This window comes from Pavona decussata, unplaced genomic scaffold, assembly GCF_977016875.1.
Source record: "Pavona decussata unplaced genomic scaffold, jaPavDecu1.1 SCAFFOLD_32, whole genome shotgun sequence".
Classification (NCBI taxonomy): domain Eukaryota; kingdom Metazoa; phylum Cnidaria; class Anthozoa; order Scleractinia; family Agariciidae; genus Pavona; species Pavona decussata.
In genome coordinates, this window is record NW_028145455.1 from 75,078 (window position 1) to 101,017 (window position 25,940).

The window sequence follows — 25,940 nt, forward strand, 5'->3', positions numbered from 1 at the left end:
GGTTTTTGTAAAGTAAACTATAGCCGCGGGGGCTTTGACAAGATTGTGCTTGTAAACTCGTAGAAGTAGTAAGTATTTGTCTGAAATTATGCCCGAGAATAAATTATGCCGATGCTAGCAGAAAGCGCAAAAACTGTGTTCTGTAAAGAAGAGGGTCACTCCAGAAATCAGCTATTGTCTTAATCCACCAATAAAAGGTACACACTGAGTTAAGTTACTCACTGTTTTAATCAATCAATCAACCAATCAATCAATCAATCAAGGTTTAATTTAAAATATATTACAAGTATTGGCTGGCTTGCCGCGCAAAGAGCTACAACTAATCGAGGCGAAGCAAGACGAACGCAAGAAAATTGACAGGTACACACTAAGACATTACGCGTATTTTCAAAGTTTTCCTAAATTGAGCAACGAGGGCAATTTGCGAAACCTTTGAAAATACAAGTGAAAATTAATCCTTAATTCAGTCTACGAGCACTACGCGATTACGCGTTTATAACATAGAGGGAAACATTTTCTAAAAACTATTGAGGCACTTCGCGTAAAACGCTCGGCCCCGGCCTGGCGAAAAAACACTCATCCGCGTAAGCAAAACAAACAAACAAACAAACAATTTACCTGTTTCTTAGCCAAAACGAGAAAAGTTGATTATTATATACGTGTATTTGTAAGAGAAAATACCAGTTTAATTCATGAGCAAACTAACAACAATTAAACCAAATGTTAGGCATCAATTAATTGATTCCCCTGCACTGTGAATAAGATTTCCACCGATATTGAAAATCACACGAACACGGATCGCAAACGGTGGGTTCAAAGAAGGAACTTGCAGAGCAATTTCTTCCCCTGTATTTGAACTACTCCTTCCCCCATCAAAAGGACACTGTTATTATTGTTCGGTTATCGTTTGTTGGAAGACGCCGTAACGAGGTGTAAGCACTTGGTCGCGGCCATAAATGATTTCAGTTTTTCAACCAAACAAATCCGATCAAGTTTTAAGCTTTTAATCTTTTGCTGTTTCTTGTAGGAAACGAAAGTTCACCTGAAGGGATTTCCTTTATAGCTGTAGCACTTGATTTCCAAGTATACTTGGCATCACACATAGAGCATAGAGCATATATCCGGCTTAAAACATCCAACTCCAAAGAACCTGAAAGAATTCGTTTTCTCTGCAGCAGCACAAAACAAAGAAACCAACTAAATGTAGAAATGGCGCGCTCAGCCAATAAGGAAGGAAGTATTTTCGCCACTCGACCAATCAGGAGTGAGTAGTTTTGCCCTCGGTGAAAGAAAATAAATAAATAAATGCCTTCTGTTTAGACCAATCAGCATTCAGTAATTTTGCCCTCTATGTTATAAAGTGCATAATACATACTATCTAAAATACGATTAGTATTCTCAGGCAATCTTAACATATGCATGAGCCTCTGGCTTAGGAGATTGCCCACGCTCTCCCTGTGTTAGCGACATAAAATAAATTACTTACTTCATTACTCATTTTAATAAAGTGGCAAAGATTTCGCGATGGACCGCTCTACGCAATCGAGGACCTGATTTATTAATAGATGTCTTTTTCAACTTATTTAACCATGATACATATGTATAATTAGGATTGCCTCCTTGTACTGAGTCATACATCTATTGTAAATGTGTTGCGCATGCAGTGTAACAAATAAGTAAAGACTATTATTACTTATATAAAAGTTGTCATTCAACTTTTAAATAAGCAACTTCATTTTACCTATAAGCTAAAATTGATTTTCCTCCACATGCACAACTTATACTTTTTTTGTTTAAACTGTTGCTGTGCTGAACTTTTGTTTACAGTAACGTTTCTTGGTATGTCTTGAGCTTTTGGCTGTTTTTCGCTCCATTGCGACCTTTCAGGCATTTCAGGGTGGCAAATTTACTCTTGTAAAGTTCCAGAGACCTGTTACTGACTGCAAAGGACAGGAAGATGAAAAATCCTGTAAAGAATAATTGAAAAAGATCGTAGAGTGTTTACGGCACCTGTGATAAATGTCCATGGTCAATCTTTTAAGACCACAAATGTTTTGAAATATTTTGGGCGTTGTTTTGGATAGCACTCTGTCATTTAATGATCACTTAGAATTAAGAAAAGCGTTATGGAAAGTACTTGGAATATTTTCCAGGGCAAGGCCAGCGTCAACACTGGAAGCTGCCAATCGAGTTTATTCAGCCATGGTCTTGCCCACCCTTGATTATTGCGATGTTGCGTGGCAAGAGTCCAGTCAAGGAAATGATAAAGTGGTCGAGCGTCTACAGAGAAAAGCTGCGAGAATAGTTTATTCTTCTACTTAGTTTATTCTTCTGTATTCTTCGGCAGAGCTGTCTAATGAAGGAATCATCACCAATTTAGGTTGGGAGCCAAGTTATCATCAAATTTACTTTAAGTTATGCAACTTCCATATTCATAATTCATAATTCATAATCCAGTACAAATCTTTTTCTGGAAAAAAGTATTGTTATTATTATTATTATTATTATTATTATTATTATTATTATTATTATTGATGAGAGACACATCGCTCTAGCATGGTTTTTAGTAACGTCAGTAACTTATTAAAAGAAAAAAGATAAAAAATAAATCCAGACTTGAGCGGAACTCGTCAACATGTACAAGCCCTTACGAAACCAAAGCGTTGTGATCATTTTCTACGACGGTCTCTTTTTATTTTAACAACATATAAATACCTCACATAGAACAAAAAGCGCATGATCAAATGTACCTTGGAGACTGTTTAGAACAACATACGGGTACCACAGAAATGCCAAAGGCTGGTAATTTGCAGCAATCCCAAGAATCCACGTGACCCCCATCACTGACGCCATTTTGACACAAATCATAGCTATGCTGGAGCCATATCGCTGATTGGTAACTCTTTGCGTTCCCTAAGGAAAGGAATATGTAATCATCCTCTACCATGGCAACCGATTGAATATCTAGAAAGTCAAAGACTCGTGAGTAAAGCAAGCCAACATTCCAACATTCGGGTGAATCGTGAGCCAATCAGTCAACATGATCACCGAGGTATTCTGAGCCAATCTATGAGTCGTTAGGACAATCAATCAGTCAGTCAGTCAGTCAGTCCGTTGGATAGTCAGTCAGTCCGGTCAGCCCTTCAGTCGGTAGATTAATCAGACACCAGACAGCCGACCATCATCACTGGGACACTCTCTCAATAAGCAATTAGTGAGTCAGTCACGATTAGTCTGGAAGTCGCTCATTTACTCAGTCGGTCCGACAGACAGGTAGTCATCATTATCACTGAAGTTCAATATCAGATAGTCAGCTCAAAAAATAATACATGAATTAATCAGATCTTGATGGTGAGAAGTCATTACCAGGAACTAGTCTTATTTTGTCGTTTACTGAATTAGTTACCAATTATTACTTCGCCTACAAACGTAAGGCCCAATAATGAACGTTACACTGTTTTACTATTACTCTATAACTAAATCATATACTGAATCACTATGAGTAGCCATCTGCGGCACCGAACGAGAACTTTTAAGCGAAATACTTAAAATGTTGTCCCTATGTTCCCAAACGGTTTTGTGGAATTTTAAGGGAATATCTATGTAAGCTAATATGATTTGATCTGTTGGGATGCTTTAGCTGAAACATAAGTTGCAGCAAGTTTTGGGAAACTAAATCTTATTCCTCGGATTTAGGAGCTGTTGTTGGCTTCCGAAAATGCTAGCTGACCTATAATATTCCCATTTGTAATCACATATGTTCCCCTTTGAAACTAAAAGGAACAAATTTTCCAGTATTACAAAATTTGTGGCTGACATTTTCTGGAATAAACTTTAGATTTTCGTTACAACCAAATCCGAATTTCTAAAGTGATATCCAACGAAATTAAATGAACTGTTGGATGCCTCTTAGCCACTAGGTCAGTAAGTTACTCATTCACCCTCTGTCAGCAACCAAACCAGCTACAAGTCAGTCACATCCGATTACTGGCCGGACAGTCGGATAGTAAACCAGGCAGTCTAGCTCGTTACTCAGCGATAAATGGCTCGTCAGCCAGCCAGTCGCGCGAGACCCTTAAGCTAGTCAAGCTATTAGTCAGTCAGTGGTAGCCACATACCAAACCCCCATCAGCCGCAAGTTATATGGTTTGAGGTTTTAAATGAGTGTTGCAGAACGAAAACCCTCAATTGAAAACCGCTTTATTTAGAAATTAAGTGAAGTATTTTGTTAGCCAGCCAATCGGCAAGGTAATCTACAAGAGAGGGACTGCAACATCCCTTAGTCTGGTGATTGGAAAGGAATGTAGTTAATATATTTAGTATCAGTGGTCTTACTACCTTCCTTGTTTTGACGATGTGGATCGAAGTGTGTCCCAAAGCAATCACATTGAAGAGCAGTAGCAGTGCAACTGGCAAAACAAACGAATAGAGAAGGCCTCTAGGCTCAGATATGAAACAGGCTGCTTCTCCTTGCCCTTTAAAACAAAACACTTGAATTATGGAGTATTCAATCCGGCTAAGTATTTATTTAGAATTTTTAAATAATGTCGATTGTTGAAATAATATTTAAAAACCAATCATACTAGTCAGTAAAATTTAAGTAACTTGCGGCGGCTACTTGCAGTTCATTTTAGACAGAAACCAAAGCATATCAAAACATCTACGGTAGGTATAGGGGAGATTACTTAACCATTATAAGGTAGTTCCTAAATATTTTGGTTTTCTCGAGTACTATACGCCGACATTGTTTAGACAGCAACACTCTAACAGCTGGACAAACGTGGCTGCCAACACTCAGTCTTATCATAAAAAGCACTTGCAACGCTCACCTACCACAGCCAAAATATCCTCTTTTAATAATTTGATCAATTATTGTACAGATGGACACGACCAATGCCGGAGTTCCCCAGGCATACAAGCAGTATCCGATGAGACGTTTCTTGTGGTTTCCTTGATGGTTTGACACAACTGCAACTACGTATAGATAAAAAATGTATTAAATATGAAATAAAACTGTCATATAAATGGGAGAAGAGAAAAGTTAATCAAATTAAGATTTCTGGATTGTCACGACTGAAAATAACTCAGAGCTTGACTATAGATATTTTGACATTTGTGCAACACTAAAATGTTTATTCTTATCGATAGGTCAGCGTGTTAGTATTTTCTGTTTCAAACGCAAAACTATCGGCTATGTGTATAGACATAGCGACAAATATATATGCTGTCTTTTCCCAGACATTGGAAGCTAATACGACAACTTACAGCTGCAGGAACTAAGTTAGGTTGTCTTTGAGGCGTACTACATTCATGAACGATGGAATTAGGGCATCTTTTTTTAAGGTGATTCATTGAAAGCCAATTAAATATTATCATAAGAATCAAAGTCCTCTCTCCCTCTTTCTTGTAAATGGAAAACTGGAGGCGATGTCAAGTCCAGCGAATTGCCTACAAAGCCAGACATTGGTACGTTTACGTGATCGTTTATAACACGATTAAATGACATCCCACTCGGCCTCTATAAAAGTAGTACCACTAAAAATTCCATTATTCTGATTATTAGAAGTAGAATATGCATGTAAGAAATACATCACATACAGTTGGATTTAACTTACCCGAAGTGGTAAAAGTCCGGTGTACATCATATGCCATGACATTCATCCAAGTGAAGGAGGACAGGACAAAGAAATGAAGAAGAACCGCAATCACCAGACACTGCTCTTCAGTGATTTGGTGTCTTCACTGCTGAGAAAAACATGGCTTGGTACACCAGCAGAGACAGCGCCAAGTTGATTATGATTTTCCCTGGCAAGTTACGGAGTTCAGCAAACAGTATGTACGTGATCAACAGAAGAACAAGAGACACCATCGACACAATGCAACCAATGGAAGTGAGAATTTGGAGAGATGCATATGCATCCGTTGTTTTGGTCTTAACGATGCTTTGTACGCTCACCGTTGCCGTCGCGTTTCTTGAAAAATTCACGCACAGCAGCAATTTGTCATTGTGAATTGTGTAAGATGTGTTGCTGCCAATCGTGTTATGAGGCCTAATGTAGACGGTACCGTTGGGTAGCTGGTCGTAATCGCTTTGATTAAATGGTATGCAAAAACAGCTCTGCCTAAATCCTGTTTCGTTCCTTGTATTGCTTTCGGATGCGTTTAATTTATCTTGTCTACGACAACTCTGTGATCGCGCTGCGGAGGCAATCATTTTACATTTTCCAGTGTACGGGTCGTACACCTCATAAACGGCACAGGACCATGATGCGTACTTGATAGTTTGCTGCAGTCTCATAATATTGTTATGGACTACGATACTGTACTTGGATGTGGAACTAAAATCAAATAAGATTGTGAGTGCCGGCGGTGGTCTAAGGGAAGCCGGTCTTGCGCAGTGGCCATTCAGCCATGGTTTAATACCGTTACACTGGGCGCATTGCGGGTTTTTAAATCTTCTAAAGTCAGGGAAACCACCTACACAAATTGGGAAGGCGTAACGCAGACATTCTGTTTGGCAGTATGATTCAGTCTTCTCTTGGCTACCGTCTAAACAATCGTGGAAACGAGGGATGCATTGTTTCAAATATTTTCGCTGAAAAAAACTCGGACTCTTTCCAACTGTGCAATTCGTGTGCAAAAAGTCCATGCTATCGCTAAAATTAAAAGCTGTCGTATTAAACCATTTTCTACAATTGAAGCTAAGACTCCAGTAGGTCGTATTCACAGCACTGTTGCATCTTGCGCAGAAGATATTTCTGTAGGTCACGTGACTGTCTTTGTCAAACACAGGTAAGTTATCTAAAAGGTCATTTTTGTCTTCATCCTGGCATTTTTGGCGCACGCTCATATCTCTCCAGTTCCTTGGACACGTGCTCCAGACAATATCGCCTTCGTACCACCAACCTTCTTCGACGTCAGTCACGTCGCTATTGTTGGGAAGGCAGGTTTTCTTCCGGCTCAGTGGATTTCCTTGAGGGTTAACACTTTTTCTGCACCTATCAAAAACATGATAAACGCCATGTAAAATAATTAGATGCATTGTTTATAGTGTCAGCAAACTATGCTACCAAGTTGCAGGCACTCCACTCAAACTAACGAAAAACAAATGATTCAAACTGAATAGACAGATTATAAATCCCAACGAGAGGAAGGTAGGGCAGCTGGCTATTTACAAGCATAACTAAAGAGATGAACTCGAGGCTGCAACGAAATGGACGAAACCACCTCATAGATGTGAGTTTGTAATCTTCTAAAGAATCCACACATTGTTGCAATTCAAACCACGCGAGCAGACATAATAGTATCCCATGTATATCTGCAAGCCTTATTACCTTATATATATATTCGGTTAGCTAATTACTAGGAACTCCCCCAACTACATGTATGTCCTCGCCATCTTCGTTTCGGTTAAGTGACACGTATTGCATGCGGCAGTTACTCTTGGATGTACACGAGGGTTTACTTAGCTTTGTTCAGTTCAACGATAAGAAAGAGTTTTTGTCAGAGATGATTAGAGTAACAAGGAACTCAAGGTTTGGATATTTATGACTTTGAAGCCAATGAGTAGTGATTTGTTTAATGCAAACATGGAGATTAGCAAAATCTGGTCATTCACCGCCAATTTTCTTGTAAGTTGACAGAAACGGTCGAGCTTCTTCATGTACGCGAGCAGATTATAATATTATAAGCGATGCATTCAAACATAAACTTACAATGCATTGAAATCAAAACAGCAGTCACCAAGTTCATCACAGAGTTTATCACAGAAACATAAAGGTTAATATCTATAATGCACCCGTGCAGAATAGTCTCTTTCATCCACACCACACCGTCCTCTGCAAGTGTAGTTAAACTCTTCGTTTGGTGGTATAATCCACCGTAACCAACGACGGATTTGTTGATCCCATTCGGGTCCTACCAGGTAACATACATATATTAGGCCGTATAAAGCTACATGGCACACGTTATTGATGTTATACAAAATTTTAACTTAAACGTATCTAAAGTATGTCAATTACTAAAAGATCTGGACGGTTTAATTAAATTCAAAGTATTTATTGGAAAGAAGGAGAGAGAGAGAGAGAGAGAGAGAGAGAGAGAGAGAGAGAGAGAGAGAGAGAGAGAGAGAGAGAGAGAAAGAGAGAGAAAGAGAGAGAGAGAGAGAGAGAGAGAGAGAGAGACAGAGAGAGAGAGAGAGAGAGAGAGAGAGACAGAGAGAGAGAGAGACAGAGAGAGAGAGAGACAGAGAGAGAGAGACAGAGAGAGAGACAGAGACAGAGAGACAGAGACAGAGAGACAGACAGAGCCTAGTCGTCTTATTGAAAATCTGCTAAATTAATGCTTATTTGATGTGCTTGTTTTAAAAGTGAGGCTATATGGAAACATTGATTGCTGGATTGAAAGTTAAGGTGACTACTATCTTACCATCCGTTGATGCATTACCACCCGGGATGCATTTCCTTCGCATTGAACTAATGAGAAAGGTGTCAGGAGAAGGTGCGGTGGCGACAGGTTCAGTGGTGACAGCCACTATTTTAGAAGCTGCAGTGGTGGGACTCCCTAATGAGAAAATAATCGATGAAAATAATCAATCCCATGACCTCTTTTTCACCAATTGTATGCACCGACCTCTACGTTCTGTGGGAAATTTGGCAAACTAGGTCCGTTGCTACAGGTTCATGTGTCAAGCGTGTTGCATATTGCCTAGGATCAACAATGTCGAAAGTGTCCTGTGCCTACACCATTGCTGATCACAGTAGGAGACACGAAGCATGGCACATTTAAATCTAGTCAATGGTAAAATAAGCCATAAATGTTAGTTGAGAGGTAAGAGCATCTGACCAAGTCTACAGAAGTTCATCATGGGCTGTAAACCTTTCAGGGACTTTTTTTGAGGAGAGTTTTGTGAGGGAGTTTTTGTCTTTGTTCCGTACCACGTACAAGGAGATCACAACAGCTTAACCAATTATAATGGACCCATTAAAAAATATTTTCGGGTAACCATTCGCCACGTGCACCAGTGCAGAAATTACATGTTTCATTTCACTAGATCGTTCATCGCTTTAGGATGGAACATTTTTGGCACGATCGGACAAGGACTTAACAGCAGCGCTCTTATAGAGGACCGCGTGGTGCGAGTCAAACACCAAATACCTCTCCCTATGGGTGGGTTTACGGTAGACGGTTGCTTCAAAGTTGGCCATTGTCTTGTCGACATACAATGCCATCATGAAAGGTACCTCACGGCTTGTTTCCCTTTTAACAATGATTTGGATCGATTGCTGGATAGCTTTTGTGCTGTAGCGTTTTCACAAGGCTGGATTTTACAGCGGCACACACAGCGCCAACTTTTTTTTTTCAAGGAGCTCGGTCGGACGAGGAAGGTGGATAATGCTCTTGGCTTCAGATCTTCCGTGACCAGATTGGCCATGGAAGCTGACACTGGGGAGGCCATGGCGGCTCCGCAAATTTGGTACTAGTAGGTGTTTTATCGCTTCAGTAAAGTTTGTTGTTGACAAACATGCAGAAATGCAAAAGGTCAGAATGACATAAACAGTGATGGAGGTTCTATCCTGTAATGTGTCATCATTAGAAAGCCAAACAGTAGCAACTTGAATAGCGAGTACAACAGGAATTGAAGTTAATAGAGAAAAAACATCAAAAGACACCAAATCGTAGTCTTCTCCAAGCATGATATGTTTCGTCTGATTGCAAAATCGATTCTCATACCGATCGAAAATGAAAATTTGAACTTTCAATTTCGATCGAAAATTTCAACTTTCATTCATTACATTTAAGGTAATCTGCTAATTTATAGATAACATCAACTTAGGACAAGGACACAAAGTGCTAATGTCTAGCAATATAATCGACTAGGTCGATAGCATTTAAATATTTACCTGTGCTCTGTGCAATAGTTTCTCTCCAAATATTCGTCCCACAAAACACCACGAGAAGTAATACAACCACCGCGGGTGTGATACGGCCATTAATTAGCATCATTCTGTGATGCACCTGTAACGTTAGTAAAGAGAGATCTTTGTAAGCGATCCACTAGTTTTTACTTCATAGTAAGCTGAGCCATGTACCTAAACAGATGATGAACCTCTTAGACTTAATATCTTTTATAAAATGAATCTTCTTAAACTTAATATCTAATATAGAATGGATTAACTTATCAAAGTCAAGATGGCAAAGCCATGCCATGGGGATCCCGGGCACCTAGACAGCGAGAAACAAAATGCACGAATCGCCAACAACCGCAGTGCTAAGTAATAAAAATACACAGCCAGTCAACAACATCAGCAGATGAAGATTAGCAACAGTACCTGAGCAGTCAAAACGATCCAGATCGTCATTCAAACGACTGAAAGAGCCATGAAACGAAACATTTTGTCAATTATTTTAGTTTGTCCTGTAGTTTTCCGCTTTCTCATTTCCCTTTATAAGTTTTAACACCAGCTGCCTGACAATTTTTCTAGGTTTAATCGTTTGAAAATGGTCAAAGGTATCATGCAGAAATTCCTTTGGCAATGTAAAATTTTTTTTTCAGAGCTCGAGAAGTGTCCTAACCAGACTTGTTATTAATACCAACTTCAAACACAACTGTCATGGTGTTTAATAGTTGTGTAGCAACTTCACGCACCTTTTCTTGCTGAATGAACGGTATTTACTGTGTTAAATCCAAACACTGATCCACACAGTGAAATTAATACTTTCAGAAAAATTCTTGGCATGAATGCACAAAAGCGAACTGGGCCTAAATTGGCAAACTTTTGTTAGTAACCAAATGTTTCAATTTTGTGTTCAATTTTCTTTGTTTTTCGCCGCAGTCTTCAAATGCTCTCAGGTCCTACAAATTCAAAGAAAACTTGTTGAATATTCACGGAAGATTTGTCGACGTTTAAAGCTAAGTACTCTCACCACTACTTAGTACAACTAAACTTGAGCTCTAAGTACAAAAGCTAGAAAAATTAAAATTGGGATAGATATCTGGTATACAATTTGCTTCATATTTTAGCACCTGCTGATATGGAAACAGCATTTACATGTAATTCACAAAACGAACCTTCTTGTATTTTGTGATTTAAAAACGCTTTATTTAGTTTAGCCAAGACGGTTACTAGCTCACAGTTTTGAGCAGTGTTCTTCATCCATTACCAGTTTCCGGCAGACCGTTTGAATTAAGTTTAAACACCTAATTGCAAACTGCTACAACTTTTCTGTTGGCTATCTCTTACTTAGCCCGCGGCGCAGACGCAATCAACCGCCAAAATACGGCGGTTGATTGCGTCAACCTTGTAATGGGTATCATTTAAATGATCACACACATACACTTCACAATACACACAATCACACAGCTAACAACAAGCGCTTAGACAGGAATTAAGATATTATAATATAAATTGTGGATGCATGTTTCAAAGTACCTATTTATCTTTAATTCAAAAGCGACACTTGCCCCATTTCAAAGAGTGGGCTTGCCTTTTGTTCTTCCATGTAGAAATCTGGCATTTTAATAAGTAAACTGACTTGATTCGTACTAAGAGAACATTAAAGAGTGGTTTTGAATTGTTGATCCTACAATAGTGTATATATTGTTTAGCAATGAGAATAATGTGATTCAACAACAGAAAGTCCTCCTTCCTTTGCCAGTTACCAAATATTATATCTACAGCAGATAGTGATTCAACCTTGATATTTATGTTGTTGCACCATATTACAAGTTTCTCCCATAGCGTTGCAATGAAAAGGCAAGTCACAAATAGATGATCAAGGGATTCGTCATTCACACAACAAAAGGAACAGGCTGAAGAATCTATTTTGCTTGTTTTTTTCAAAAATTATTTGTTACTAGATACCTGTTCAAGACCTTATATTGAAATTCTCGTGATTTTGTGTCAAGAGCGACTTTAAACGGCAAGCTATAAATTTCCTTCCATTCCAAACAGACATTATCAAAGCTTTCATAACACCTCAATTGTGCTGTTAGAAGAGTTACTAACCCAGAAATTAATTCCCTATATATGCTTTTAGACAGCGCTTTGTCGATCAAAACATTTTGATTATTTAAAACAAGTTGAATTTGATCATGAAGAACAAAATGTGTTTTATTCACGTACCAACTCATTTTCAGAGATTGCCGCCACGGTGCAGGAATAGCGTCGATAAGGGCCATCAGATCAAAAACGTCTTTCGGAGAAAAATCCCGCTGGCGTACATTGCATTGACTGATAAATTGTTTACCTTCCGTAACTAAATCACCTATTCTAATTAATCCCTTACTAGTCAACCTTATATTGAAGACAGATTTACCATTAATAAAAATGAATTTATTATTCCATATGACAGTGTTGGATATTTCTTCATGTGACATTTCAAATTCACTCTCATATGCAGCTGCGGAACATTGTGTGAAACACTTTAAACATTTCTGGTAAAAGCTTGGAAGATTAATAGGGAGTCTTTTAACATCAAAATCACAACAGAGAATAATTTTATCCCTAACCGATTTCAGGTAGTGTGACAAAATTGTTTTCCAAGCACAAGGTTCCTCATCGGCAAATCTCTTGCAAACCATTATTCTTTGGGACTTAATAATAGATTCTAAATGGGGGGCTTTCATTGTAATGGGTATCATTTAAATGATGGCCATTACATACAATAAAGCAAAACGTTTTGTTTTCTTTTCTGATACTTCAACGGATAAGCTCAAGACAGGGGAATAACTTAACTTTGGTTGGATGGATCGTTCCCTTAATTTACCTGCATACGGGCGTAAATTTGAAATCAACTAAAAGAAGCGATGTATAAAAGACTTGCGTGAGCGAAAAAATTAAGCAGCTGTTCAACTTTCATTTTAGACAATTTTCAAGCACCCCGGCTAAACACCGTTTTTAAATACGTACGTAAAGCCCATTAAACTCTTCAGTTGTACCGACGTAATTAAAGCAAAAGGAAAACTACCAACTTCCTCACTGGTGCATGCTCATTTTTCATCTCCCCAAAATCGTATTGCCTTAACTCTTTTTTAGACTACCGCAAGGTACTTATCATTCAAAAGCTGGCCCATCCCTGCCATCATCACGCCTCTTAAAACCGTTTAGTATTCGGTCTACCAAAGTAAAGCATCCAGACAGTTTACCCTTATTAAATACTTTTCTGAATCGCGACGCAAGAGTATAGTGGTCTTTTCAGTGAAAATCAGCTCGACTGAGTGTCCTCTCGTGGTGTTTAATAGTTGTGTAGCAACTGCACGCACCTTTTCCTGTTGAATGCACGGTATTTACTCTGTTAAATCAAAACAGTGATCCACAAAGTGAAATTAATACTCAGTTCAGAAAAATATTGACATGAATGCACAAAAGCAAACTAGGCCTAAATTGGCACACTTTTATCAGTGATCAAATGCTTCAATTTTGTGTTCAATTTTCTTTGTTTGCGCAGCAATCTTCAAATGGTCTCCGATCCTACAAATTCATAGAAAACTTGTTGACTATTCACGGATGATTTGTCGACGTTTAAACCCAAGTACTCTCACCACTACTAATTTCAACTAAACTCGAGCTCTAAGTACAAAAGCTAAAAATATTGGGATAGATATCTAGTAAACAATTTGCTTCATATTTTAGCACCTGCTGACATGGAAACAGCATTTACGTGTAATTCACAAAACGAACCTTCGTGCATTTTATGATATAAAAACGCTTTACTTAGTTTAGCCAAGGCGGTTACTAGCTCACATTTTTTAGCAGTTTTTTTTAATCCTTTACCAGTTTCCTGCAGACCGTTTGGATAAAGTCTAAATACCTAACACAAACTGCTAAATTTAAAACTTTTCTGTTTGGCTATCAATTACTTAGCCTGTGCCGCAGACGCAATCAACCGCCATTACCAGTAAAGATTGAATGTTTTCTGTTTGGTTCTGCGGATTTGCAATTTCAGTCGAATGTTCGTTTATTCAAGCAAGTCCAGTCATTTATTTCCCATTCATCTCGTTTTTCTTAGTTTAGCTTAGTAGTTTTGTTTGTTTAACTTATTGTACTCGTGCATGTTAGCCCTGTTAATTAGTCCGTCTCCGCCATGTGTTTATGCGGGTTAGTTGATCCGACGTGAGCTCTCTCGATGAACACTTAGTTGTTCTTAGAGCAAATGTCGTGTTCAAATAATGTCTAAATAAAAAAAATAATAATAAATAAATAATAAATTTTAAAACATCAACCGCCAAACTACGGCGGTTGATTGCGTCAACCTTGTGATGGGTATCATTTAAATGATACCCATTACACACAATAAAGCAAAGCGTTTTGTTTTCTTTTCTGATACTTGAACGGATAAGCTCAAGACAGGGGAATAAGTTAACTTTGGTTGGATGGATCGTTCCCTTAATTTACCTGCATACGGGCTTAAATTTGAAATAAACTAAAAGAAGCGATGTATGAAAGACTTCAGTGCGTGAGCGGAAAAATTAAGCAGCTGTTCAACTTTCATTTTTAGACAATTTTCAAGCACCCCGGCTAAACACCGTTTTTAAATACGTACGTAAAAGCCCATTAACCTCGTCAGTTGTACCGACGTAATTAAAGCAAAAGGGAAACTACCGACTTCCTCACTAGTGCATGCTCATTTTTCATCTCCCCAAAATCGTATTGCCTTAACTCTTTTTTAGACTACCGCAATGTACTGAACATTCAAAAGCTGGCCCATCCCTACCATCATCACACTTCTGAAAACCGTTTAGTGTTCAGTCTACCAAAGTAAAGGATCCAAACAGTTTTAGGTTTTCAAATACGTTTCTCAATCGCGACGAAAGAGTAAAATGGTATTTTCAAGGACAATCAACTTCATTTTTTGTGGTTGGATTCCAAAGTTTGATAATGCTTATTAGGTAGCTTTTGTTCTCTTGAAGTCTGGCTTTCCGTGGAATAAAGAAATCAAGAAATGAGCCAGATAAATACTACGATGGAAGGTATAATTAAACTGATGATAACTCCGTTCCCCATTCGCAGACGATTAATTAAACGGAAGGCACAAAGAAAATCGAAATAAAAGCACGCGATTTCTTACTAGAAACGCCAGCTAGGTTTTAAGATTTGTTTGGATCAGTTGTATGTATAGACTGTAATGAATCGCTCGAACACCGTTTCCATTAGCTTTTGTTTATAACGTACCTTAATAGAAAGGAGAACTGGTTCCTTTTTTAAGCTATAAACCGGTGATACCAGAACGCCAGCGAAGACACTAAAAAACTTCACGCTTGTTTACCGAAAAAGAAAGGTGCACCCGTTTCCTAGCTTGTCTGTGAACAAATGTTTCACTCTGTTTGGTTCAATTGATCTTTGCTCAAAATGTATTTTTTAAAATTTACATAATGACTTGGCTCAGAAAACAGTCATATATGGTAAGTTTTAATTAAGATCTCCAAGTTGTTATATCTAACAGATGCAAGGTGTTTTCAGATCAATTCAAACTTTCAACTTCCTTCCCCGTCCCTCCCCCCTCCTTCCCCCCTCCTCCCCCCCTCCTTCCCCCTCTCCACCCACCACGGACATGGGGAGTAATACGTTTTGACAAGAAAAACCTCCTAAAGGGTGAGGGATTTGACCTTTAACTGGGTGGGGTGGGGGATTTGGACATGAAGTATCAAATTCTGCACCTTTGTTCCTTTCTGCTTGACTGGCCGAATACACGTGGTTCCTGATCCATGGTCAAGTTCAAGGGAGAAAATGCCACTTTTATGAGCGATTGGTGCACCAAAAATGTATAGTATTAGGATGAAATTTTGGCCTAGAATTAAAGTGTGTAGTATTAGGATGATAACTACGAGGAATAAAATTTAGGCCAAAAACGAAAGTATACAATATTAGGATGAAAATAAGATCAAAATATACAATGTCTAGTAATAAGGATGACAATTAGTCCAAAATTCATAGATTAGAGTATCAAGATTAAAATTGAGCCAAAATCGACAGTGTATAGTACTAAGATGACAATTGGTCCAAAATCCATATATCGATACTCCTTAATCCATAGAATATAGTGTTGGGATGAAAATTAGGTCAAAATTGAACGTCTTTAGTATTGTGATGAAAATTAGCCACAATGCAAGGTTCAAGATTCTGAGACATGCATTATGGAATTCCGAAGACACTAGTAGGGGCGATAAAAACCCTATACATCAATTCCAAAAGTGCGATTTATGTCGACGGCCATCCATCGAAAGAATTCGAGGTCACTACTGTAGTCCTTCAGGGAGACGTCTTGACCCCGTTTCTGTTCATTATTATGATCGACTTTATGATGAAGCAGTCAGAAGGAACACGTGGTTTTATTACAGCGCCTATAAGATCTAGCAGATACCCAAGGGAAGTGATAAATGACCTCGCCTTTGCTGACGATATTGCCCTTTGTGAGAATTCCCTCGAAGAGGCTCAAGTTTAGCTAAATAGGACAGCTGCTGAGGCCCAAAAGATCGTCCTAGTCATCAACACAAAGAGAACAAAGTTCATGACCAATCCCAGCTGCAGGAAAAATCTAACAATGAACAATGAAGACACCAAATTGGCTAACGACTTCATCCGCCTTGGGTCAAAGATGGCTTCCATGGTCCATCGAAAGCGATGTGAAACGACGCATTGGCCTCCACTGGTCAGCATTCTGGAAGCTAGAGAGGCTGTGGCGATCCAAAATTACCCCCACAGAGCTTAAAACCAAACTGTTTAAGGCGACCTCTATCGATCCTCCTCAAGAGAGTGAAACAAGATCTGCTCATCCAGTTGACACAACAACGTCAGCTCCAGTTCTTAGGAAATACCCCCAGGAAAACAGATAATGAATTGGTCGGCAGGTACGCTCTTTTCCACCCAAAACATGGCAAACGTAAGCCCAGTCGCCCAAAGCTGATGCTTGATCAGTACATTGCCAGCGTATAATCAGCCAGGCATACCCACCAACGCCAGAAGAGATTCGAAGCATGGTATAAGACCGGACGTGGAGAAAGCTCGTGACCGACTGCAGTTCAGTTGGCCGATGATGATGATGAAAATTAGTCAAAAATCCATACTGTAGAAAATCAGGATAAAATTAGTCTAGAATCCATAGTGTATAGCATTAGGATGAAAATTATATCTAAATTCACAGTGTATAGTATTATAGGTTGAACATTTTGGAAAATCTATAGTTCATAGTATTATGATGAAAATTAGTCTAAAATCCATAGTCCCGGGCGGTAGTGTCATGTCGAAAATTAGGTAAAAATCAATAGTGTATTGTATTATGATGAAAAGTAGTACGCATTCCATAGCGTATAGTAATTTGATGAAAATTACTCAAATATCCATAGTGTATAGTATTAAGATGGAAATTAAGTAAAAATATATAGCGTATAGTATTATGATGAAAATTTGTCCAAATTCCATAGTATATAGTCAAGAGAGTATAAGGATGAACATTTTCTCCAATATCTATACCCTATGGTATTAGGATGAAAATTACTCAAAAATCCATAGTATATAGTATTAATAATGGTAATTGAACTGAGTGGAGTGCAATTTGGTGTGAAATCATACGCGTGATTTCAAAATCAAACGAGCGCGCAGCGCGAGTTTGATTTGAAATCACAAGTAGGATTTCAGACCAAAATTGCACGACACAAAGTACAATTACCATTTTATTACACCTATTTTGAAATCACAGAGTATCATTGTCAATATTAATATTCTATTTTTGTTACTTCATTTCCATTTTGATGGGCTAAAGAAAGGATGCGATTTAGAGCAAAAAATGGTGCAATTTGTGAATAAACCGCACTGTTGATAGCCAATCAGATGGGTGTAATAAAGATGAAAATTAGGTCAAGATCTTTACTTTAAAGTATTATGATGAAAATTCGTCCAAAAAGCCATAGTATATAGTATTAGGAGGAAAACTAGACAAGAATCCATAGTCTATAGTATCAGGATGAAAATTAGTCCAAAATCCATAGTGAAAATGTTCCAACATCCATAGTATATAGTATTAGGAGGAAAATTAGTCAAAAAGCGATAGTGTATACTATCAGGATCAAAATTAGACAAACATCCATAGACAATGGTTGAAAATTAGGCGAAAATCAAATCCGTAGTGTGTAGTGATAAAAATTACGTCAAAATCTACAGTGTATATTATTATAAAGAAAATTGGTTCAAAATGCATAGTGTATAGTATTAGTACAGAAATTAGGTCAGATGCTATAGTAAAATTATGTCAAATCCGTAGCCTATTGTATTAGGATGAAAATTAGGTCAAAATCCACAGTGCATAGTATTAGGCTGAAAATTACCTCAATCTATAACGTATACTATTATGATAAAATTAGTTCAACATTCATAGTGTATAGTATTATGATAAAAATTATGTCAAGATCCATAGTCTATAGTATAAGGATGAAATTTAAGCAAAAACCCATTTATTTGCACTCCAAAACGTCCCCTGAGACACGATTTAGGCTTCTCAAGGGACCAGGGTCAAGAAAGTAGCCTACAAAAGATAAAGCCAGCTTGACGGTTAAACAGAAAATTCCTTGTCGGGGCGTTGTTTGCACTCAACAATGATCCGTAGGAACATAAAGGAGTGAAAAATGCCCCATTCAAAAATGGGAGAAATAGAAAATTCTTTGTGAGGGCGTTATTTGCACTTAAAAATGATTCCCAAGCCACCTTTAAAAAGTGTCTCGGACACACTGATTCGATTGGAGGCTTTTAAAGGATATTTGTCTCGCGTCCAAAAATCGACTTTTTTCGAAGGGGCAAGTCAGGGTTTTTGGTAATAAATAAATCAAATTTTAAAGTCGGCATTTTTCACTTGTTTATGTCCCTAGGGATCTCGGCGTGTCTTGTGAATCAATTTTATTTCCAAATAACGCCCTGAAAAAGTTTTTCCTGTTCAACTCTCACCCTGCCTTTATCTTCTGTGGGCTAATTCCTGGTCCCTGGTTCCTTTGGAGGCCTACTAAGTGTCTCAGGAAACGTTTCCGGACACACTGATTCGATTGTTGCAAAGTATACAGTAAAACCCCGGTAACTCGAACACTGAAGGGAGACGAAAAACTGTTCGAGTAAGCAGGGGTTATCGGGTAGATCGAAAATTCGACGTTTCTTGTAAATAATTCAATTTTTTTCCATGGTGTAAGTCAATGATTTTTGTCCAAAAATGACCAGATTTTGAAGTGGGCATTTTTCACTTGTTTATTTCCCTAGGGATCTCGGTGTGTCATCTTTTGTGGGCTATTTCTTTGTCCCTGGTCACTTGGGAGGCCTTAAAAGTGCCTCAGGGGACAATGCAGACATACTGATTCGATTAATAGATTTTTTTAAAAAAATTTGTTTTTCGTCCAAATACCAACTTTTTCCCCAGGGTTTGGGCGAAAATGACTAAATTTTCAAGTCGGCATTGTTCACTTGTTTATGTCCCCAGGGATCTCGGCGAGTCGTAAAGCTCCCTTGGAAATCAATGTTAAGTGCAAATAACGCCATGACAACGAATTTTCTGTTTAACTCTCACCCTGACTTCATCTTTTGTTGGCTATTTCTTTGTCCCTGGTCCCTTGGGAGGCCTAAAAAGTGTCTTAGAGGACGTTTTCGGACTTACTGATTCGATAGAAAACTTTTAAACGAATATTTGTATTTCGTCCAAAAATCGACTTTTCTCCAAGGGATTCGTCCATGGTTTTTTGGCAAAAATGACTAACTTTTCAAATCGGCATATTCCGCTTGTTTATGTCCCAAGGGATCACTGCGTGTCATACAACTCCCTTGCGAATCTGTTTTGCGTGCAAATAACGCCCTGACAAAGAATTTTCTGTTAAACTCTCAACCTGACTTCTTCTTTTTAGGCATATTTCTTTGTCCCTGGTCCCTTGGGAAGCCTCGAAAGTGTCCCAGACATCATTTTCGGACACACTGAATCGTTAAGAAGCTTTAGGAAACAATATATATATTTCTTTCTAAAATCGACTTTTTTTCCGATTTTCGCCAAAAATGACCAAATTTTCGAGTCGGCATTTTTCACTTGTTTTTAACCCTAGGGATCTCGGTGTATCGTTAAACTCCCTTGGGAACCTAAAACGTTTCTCAGTGGACGTTTTCTGGCATAATGATTCGATTGGAAGCTTTTAAAAGAATGTTTGCATTTCGTCCAAAAATCGACTTTTTTCAAAGTGACAAGTCTATGGTTTATGGCTTTTTTTCCAATTCCATGGATTTTCGCCAAAAATAATCAAATTTTCAAGTCGGCATTTTTCACTTGTTTATTTTTAACCCTAGGGATCTCGGTGTGTCGTAAAACTCCCTTGGGAACCTAAAACGTTTCTCCGGAGACGTTTTCTGGCATACTGATTCGATTGGAAGCTTTTACAGTGCTACTATAACGAAATTCCCGTCTTTCAAATCTAAGCCATTTAAAAACATAAACAAGTAGTCTGTACGAGAAGAAGAATGCTGTTTACTATTTTCAAATATCTCTTTTTGTTCCAGAGATATTCAAGTTTTTAAAATATGCAAATTAGCCAAGTGATGACGTCATAATATCAACCGAATTTTAATCAAATATTATGAAAAAAGATATCTCAGCCAATTTGTATCAGAAATGCTTGATTTTTTGCAGTGACATTGTTCTGGGTGTGTTCCACAATATGAGCTTATCAACTTTGTTACCAAGGCAACATACTGGGTTCCAGTCCTCCCTGATACTTAAGGCTTTGCTGGCCACCGTTGGCGATCTGTTTTGATATTTGCCGATGGTACCCCATCTGCATGATCCAGCAAGCGTGTAAATATGTCAATAGGTCAAGTTCAAGGCCTTGTTAAATGTTTTTCAAGTTGAAAATCACAAAAATATTGAAATCAGGTTGGAGGGGAATGGAAAAGAGTGAGTTGCCATGGGAACCGATTTTTTTATAGCTGTAGGTGTATTGCCTTTAGGACTATTAGCTTACCAGGTTTCAATGGTCTCTGTTGTAAATTGACTGAGATAGCTCTATTTATATGCTTGATGTTATGTTGAGTTGATAGTATGACGTCATCAGTCCTCTCATTTACATATTTTACACATTTTTCAAAGCTAAATATCTCCAGAACCAATGCAGATATCAAGAAACGGTAAACGGAGTTTTTAATCTTTCCTATAATTCTATGTGATAACTTTTAAAATTCAAGACGTGAAAATTTGATCACAGTAGCACTTTAAAAGAATATTTGTATTTCGTCCAAAAAAATCGACTTTTTTCCGGGGGGTAAGTCCATGGTTTTCGGCAAAAAATGACCAAATTTTCAAGTCGGCATTTTTCACTTATTTATGTCCCCAGGGATCTCGGCATGTCGTAAAACTCCCTTGGGAATCAATTTTAAGTGCAAATAACGCCCTGTTAAAGAATGGTCTGTTTAACTCTCATCCTTAGTTAATCGTTTATGGGCTATTTCTTTGACCCTGGTCCCTTGGGATGCCTGAAAAGTGTCTCAGGTGCATTTTCGGACACACTGATTCGATAAGAATATGTGTATTTCGTCCAAAACTCGAATTATTTTCAAGGGGTAAGTCCATGTTTTTTTTTTTGCCAAGAATGACCAAATTTACAAGTCAGCATTTTTCACTTGTTTATGTTCAAAGGGTTTTGGCGTGTCGTAAAACCTAAAAAGTGTCTCAGGGTACGTTTTCGGACACACTGAATCAATTGGAAGCTTTGTAAAGAATATTGTTTTTTTCGTCCAAAAATCGACTTTTTTCCCGGGGTAATCCATGGTTTTTGGCCAAAAATGACCAAATTTTCAAGTCGGCATTGTTCACTTGTTTATGTCCCCAGGGATGTCGGCGAGTCGTAAAGGTCCCTTGAAAATCAATGTTAACTGCAAATAACGCCATGACAACGAATCTTCTGTTTAACTCTCACCCTGACTTCATCTTTTGAGGGCTATTTCTTTGTCCCTGGTCCCTTGGGAGGCCTAAAAAGTTTCTCAGAGGACGTTTTCAGACACACTTATTCAATAGGAAGCTTTTAAAAGAATATTTGTATTTCGTCCAAAAATCGACTTTTCTCCAAGGGTTTCGTCCATGGCAGGGGGGGCCAGAAGCGAGGCCTGGATCCGAGTTTGCATGATCGCCCCAGTTAAGAAATTTGGCCGAGCGAGACTAAGTACTGTTTTTTTTTTATAAACAAACATGGCGGCGATTTTATGTGAAAGCGCGTCTGTGCGGATTCGCAAACAATTTGGCTATTCGACGTCCAAACAAAACAGGAAGGTTTCGGTCGCTCTTTTACCTGAAGTTTGGTCATCAAGAGGGATCACGGATGCAAATTCTGCAGCGAAAAACGAAAATATTGCAACCGACGACTAGCTGACCAGTACAGTCAACTCTCTCAAAGCGACCACTTCGTAAACAACCGTTTTGTTTCTCAGTTAAATACTGTTTCAAGAGCTCTCTCGTAAGCGACCACCACTCAAATTTCTAAGGGACTGCGACCACTTTTTAGGCCAGAAATTTGACATGTTATTATTCTTTTGTTTTCTGTTTCCGGTAAGCGACCAGCCAACATATTCGCGTATGATCTGAGTAAATAATTTCTCAGACTGACAGTTTACAGACAGAGAAGATTACTATAATTAGATCTGTAGGTAAATGGGAATTGTTTCAGTGATCTGTTCCAAAATGTTACACAAAATTTCGTCAGAAGAATGAATAGATGTGAAAAAATCAAATAAATTAGTTTTTATTTGCCTAATTTTAGCTGCTAGGGTAATATTTTTAGGTAATTAATTTATCAGTCCAGCATTAGGCTTATTTTGTTGATCTTTCCCGTAAGCGACCACTTTTTTTATTTGTCGTGCACCAAGGGTTGTCGCTTATGAGAGAGTTGGCTGTTTCTAGATGTGACACAGTTCACAGGGCTAGACCTGCTCCTGTAGAAATTGACTCTCACGAGAGGTAGTAAGCCTTCCTCCATTCCACTTTATCGTTATCTTCCCTATTTTTTCATTTATGTACACTTTTGTACGCTGTAGAATTTCCTCCCTTTACAGCAACTGCCCACTGAGAGTCAACAAACTGTGGAGGTTCTGGTGATCTAATAGGGACCTTAAGCACCGGACAAATCTATGACGCGGACGTCCACCGGAAGTACAAATCTGCATAATTAACTCTTGTTGCCCCTGGTTACCGTTATGGCCTCTCGTCTTGTTGACGTCCCCGACGACAAACTTTATCAAGTCCCGTTTCGTCGAAACGACGGTCATTTTTGCGACACAAAGTTTTCAAAAGGTAGGAAAAAAACTAAAGGTAACCGATAATAAAGTAAACGAATCTTAATTTGTCAACATAAATCCATTTAACTCAATTATTGGGCGAAAAACCGACGTTCACTATTTGTTTACATTCTAGCCGTGGCGAAATGACGGAGAATTCATCCTTGAAGAGCGGTTGTCCTCCAAGGTTTGCCTCATTTTTCCCATGTTTTGGCTTTTCAAAGTTAACTAGTTATCATTTAGCTTTTGTTATGGTCACCACCATCTAAACAAGCGATATGTAGCTTTGAAAGGTGAAGGAAACCATTGTAATTGTAACTTGACTATTTTAATTTGTGACAGTTCCTCGCATATTTCTTGGTCATTATGTAACTGCAGAGTTACGTAACCTACCGGCTAAATGCTCAAAGTTAAAGAACAGTATAATCCCAAACTACAGGATTAATTGCATTGAAATTGGGCATTTGATTTTTGTCAACGTATTGCAGCGTTACAAATAACAGACAAAGAAAATTAAAAATTCAGCACTTTGCAATTTATTAATTTCTATCCTTTTTTAAACTCTTATTTGGGATATTTTGTTATTTCTGTACTGTTATCTATCTATAAATTTATGTACTTATTTATCTTATTCTATACTTGTGTGTGTATTCTCAATGTTTTTGTTCTGTAATTGTAGCATGCAAATTAACATTTCAGTCAATTTTAGTATTAAGCATCTTTCCTTACTTTGAATTTTTAGCTGTTTGGTTATTTTGGGTGTCTAGTTACTGTGTGTATTTATAGATTGTCAAACCTCCATGTGCGACCACCTCCCATAAGCGACCACTTATCCAAAACACCAAATTTTCCTCAGTCAAAGCACTATAGTTGGAACCTCTTGTCAACAACCACCTCTTGTAAGCAACCATGACCATGCACCTTTCGAATTTACAAGGAATTTTTAGTGACAACCTAGCACTGCTCATATTGTAACTAGGGAAATGTATGCGATAAATTCTCTTCGAATAAGTAGATATGTCAGACCTGTTCCCAGAAGAGACCCCCTAGTTCGACTGTCATTATAAGCGACCACCTCCAGTAAGCGACCACTAAATCTTGGCATTTTGGGTGGTCGCTTTTGGAAGGATTGACTGTATTATATGTACTTATTCATTTACGTTACAGTACAAACAAACATTGTTGTTACTGTTGTTGTTGCACGTTGCACAAATAATTTGTACAATGTGCAACAACATAATATTTTTTTTTTAATCTGGGCCAGGTTACTATGATTATCTGACATAGAAAAAAACTTTTGTTTGATTTTTCTTTTAGTTTTAAAAGGAACAATATGGTGTGGTCAGAAAAGCATGACATTTTGTTATGCAGAGAAGTGATTACCACTGACCCTTTTACAGACATTAAGAAGGGCACAACTCAACGCAGTGCAAAGTGGGCAGCTATTGCTGAAGCCCTTGTGTCGGTGAGGGACATAGATGTCCCATTCCGAGTGGACAAAAGGGCAGTGAGAGACAGGTATGTCCACTAAAGCAACTTTCACATTTTAGGACATATATTTGTATTAAAATGCTAAAATGTACTTAAATTAAAATACCCTAGCTGTGCCACACAAACAACTTAATTTGCATAGACAGTGAGATTGCTTCTTATCTGGTGGAGGAAGCTTTGTAAAGCTAAAAAGAAATCTTTACTTTGTGTTACAGATATAACCTCCTTGCAGACAGAATGCGTCTGAAAATAAAAAACGAAGAGAAGGCAAGTGGTATTTCTCCCACAAGGTCAGAGCTAGAAGAAGCACTTGAGTATCTTATTGAAAAAGAAGATGCCTCTGATGAAATTCACAAAAACAATCTGAATAAGAAAGACGACTTGGTAGAGAGAGAGAAGGCTGAAGAAGTAAGGAAGGTAGCCATGGAAAGTTTGGGGGCCACAAAGAGAAGAAAAGAGGATGAAAAAGAAAATTCCAACAAAGAACCAAAGAGAAGACGCTCAGCTGGAAGTGACACAGTAGCCTTCCTGCGGGAAAAAAGCGAAAAGGAAATGGAAGCAAGGGCAGCAGATTGTGAGCTGAGGAAGGCTCAGGTTGAGCTAGAGGCAAAAAAGCACAATGACATGTTGCAAGTATTGCAACAGCAACAACAGCAACAAATGCAAGCATTTTCAATGCTGTTCCAGCAACAGCAGCAGCAGCAACAGCAGCAGGCTGAACTTTTTTTCAAGCTTTTTGAGAGACTAGACAAAAAATAGTTTATCAAATGTATGATGTTCCTGAGCTAATAAATAGCCAGCCATTTCATGATTTACATGTAAATTATGGTAAATTTTGGAACATAAATGAGAAAATTTTAAGATAATGTATTTTGAGCCTTTAAATATGCCCAAATCAAGTCTCTTAGTACAAATTTAGCACAAACACTTGGTCTCAAAAGTTGTTACATAATTATAAATTTAATGCCGGTGTCAAATCCTCTGTTTGATGGCAATAAATATTGTTAATTTCATGTGCTTGAGTGAACTATCAAATTATTTCATGAATGTTTGTTCAAATTATAAAAAAATTATATGGCAGATACATGTAATTATAGCTAACAAGCTGCATACCCCGGGTTCAGGCTAAAAAATCATCTCTCATTCCACAATTAGCACAAGCGATTGAAATGA

General features: G+C 38.1%; 1 protein-coding gene and 1 pseudogene across 2 annotated transcripts; one reads left to right on the forward strand and one right to left on the reverse strand.

Annotated features, from left to right (window-relative positions):
* Window positions 1-244: 244 nt before the first annotated feature.
* Window positions 245-15,303, reverse strand: LOC146484451 (uncharacterized; annotated as a pseudogene). Its single transcript, XR_014863589.1, has 9 exons — window positions 15,174-15,303; window positions 9,903-10,017; window positions 8,428-8,562; window positions 7,716-7,917; window positions 5,616-6,998; window positions 4,834-4,974; window positions 4,339-4,475; window positions 2,751-2,913; window positions 245-1,967 (listed from the first exon to the last, which is right to left on the reverse strand). The product of XR_014863589.1 is annotated as an uncharacterized LOC146484451 (transcript).
* A 7,862-nt stretch (window positions 15,304-23,165) lies between these two features.
* On the forward strand, window positions 23,166-25,850 carry LOC146484452 (uncharacterized). The gene is made up of 4 exons (XM_085104494.1): window positions 23,166-23,292; window positions 23,413-23,463; window positions 24,594-24,794; window positions 24,983-25,850. The coding sequence occupies exons 2-4, from the start codon at window positions 23,423-23,425 to the stop codon at window positions 25,524-25,526; spliced, it is 786 nt and encodes a 261-aa protein (XP_084960620.1). The 5' UTR covers window positions 23,166-23,292; window positions 23,413-23,422; the 3' UTR covers window positions 25,527-25,850.
* Window positions 25,851-25,940: the final 90 nt, after the last annotated feature.

Excerpts from the sequence above, each read along its gene's own strand:
- LOC146484452 (XM_085104494.1), top strand. The coding sequence starts at position 23,423 with ATGACGGAGAATTCATCCTTGAAGAGCGGTTGTCCTCCAAG. Across the intron at positions 23,464-24,593 it reads AAGAGCGGTTGTCCTCCAAG|TTTTAAAAGGAACAATATGG; the intron begins GTTTGCCTCATT and ends TTTTTCTTTTAG. Across the intron at positions 24,795-24,982 it reads AAAAGGGCAGTGAGAGACAG|ATATAACCTCCTTGCAGACA; the intron begins GTATGTCCACTA and ends TTTGTGTTACAG.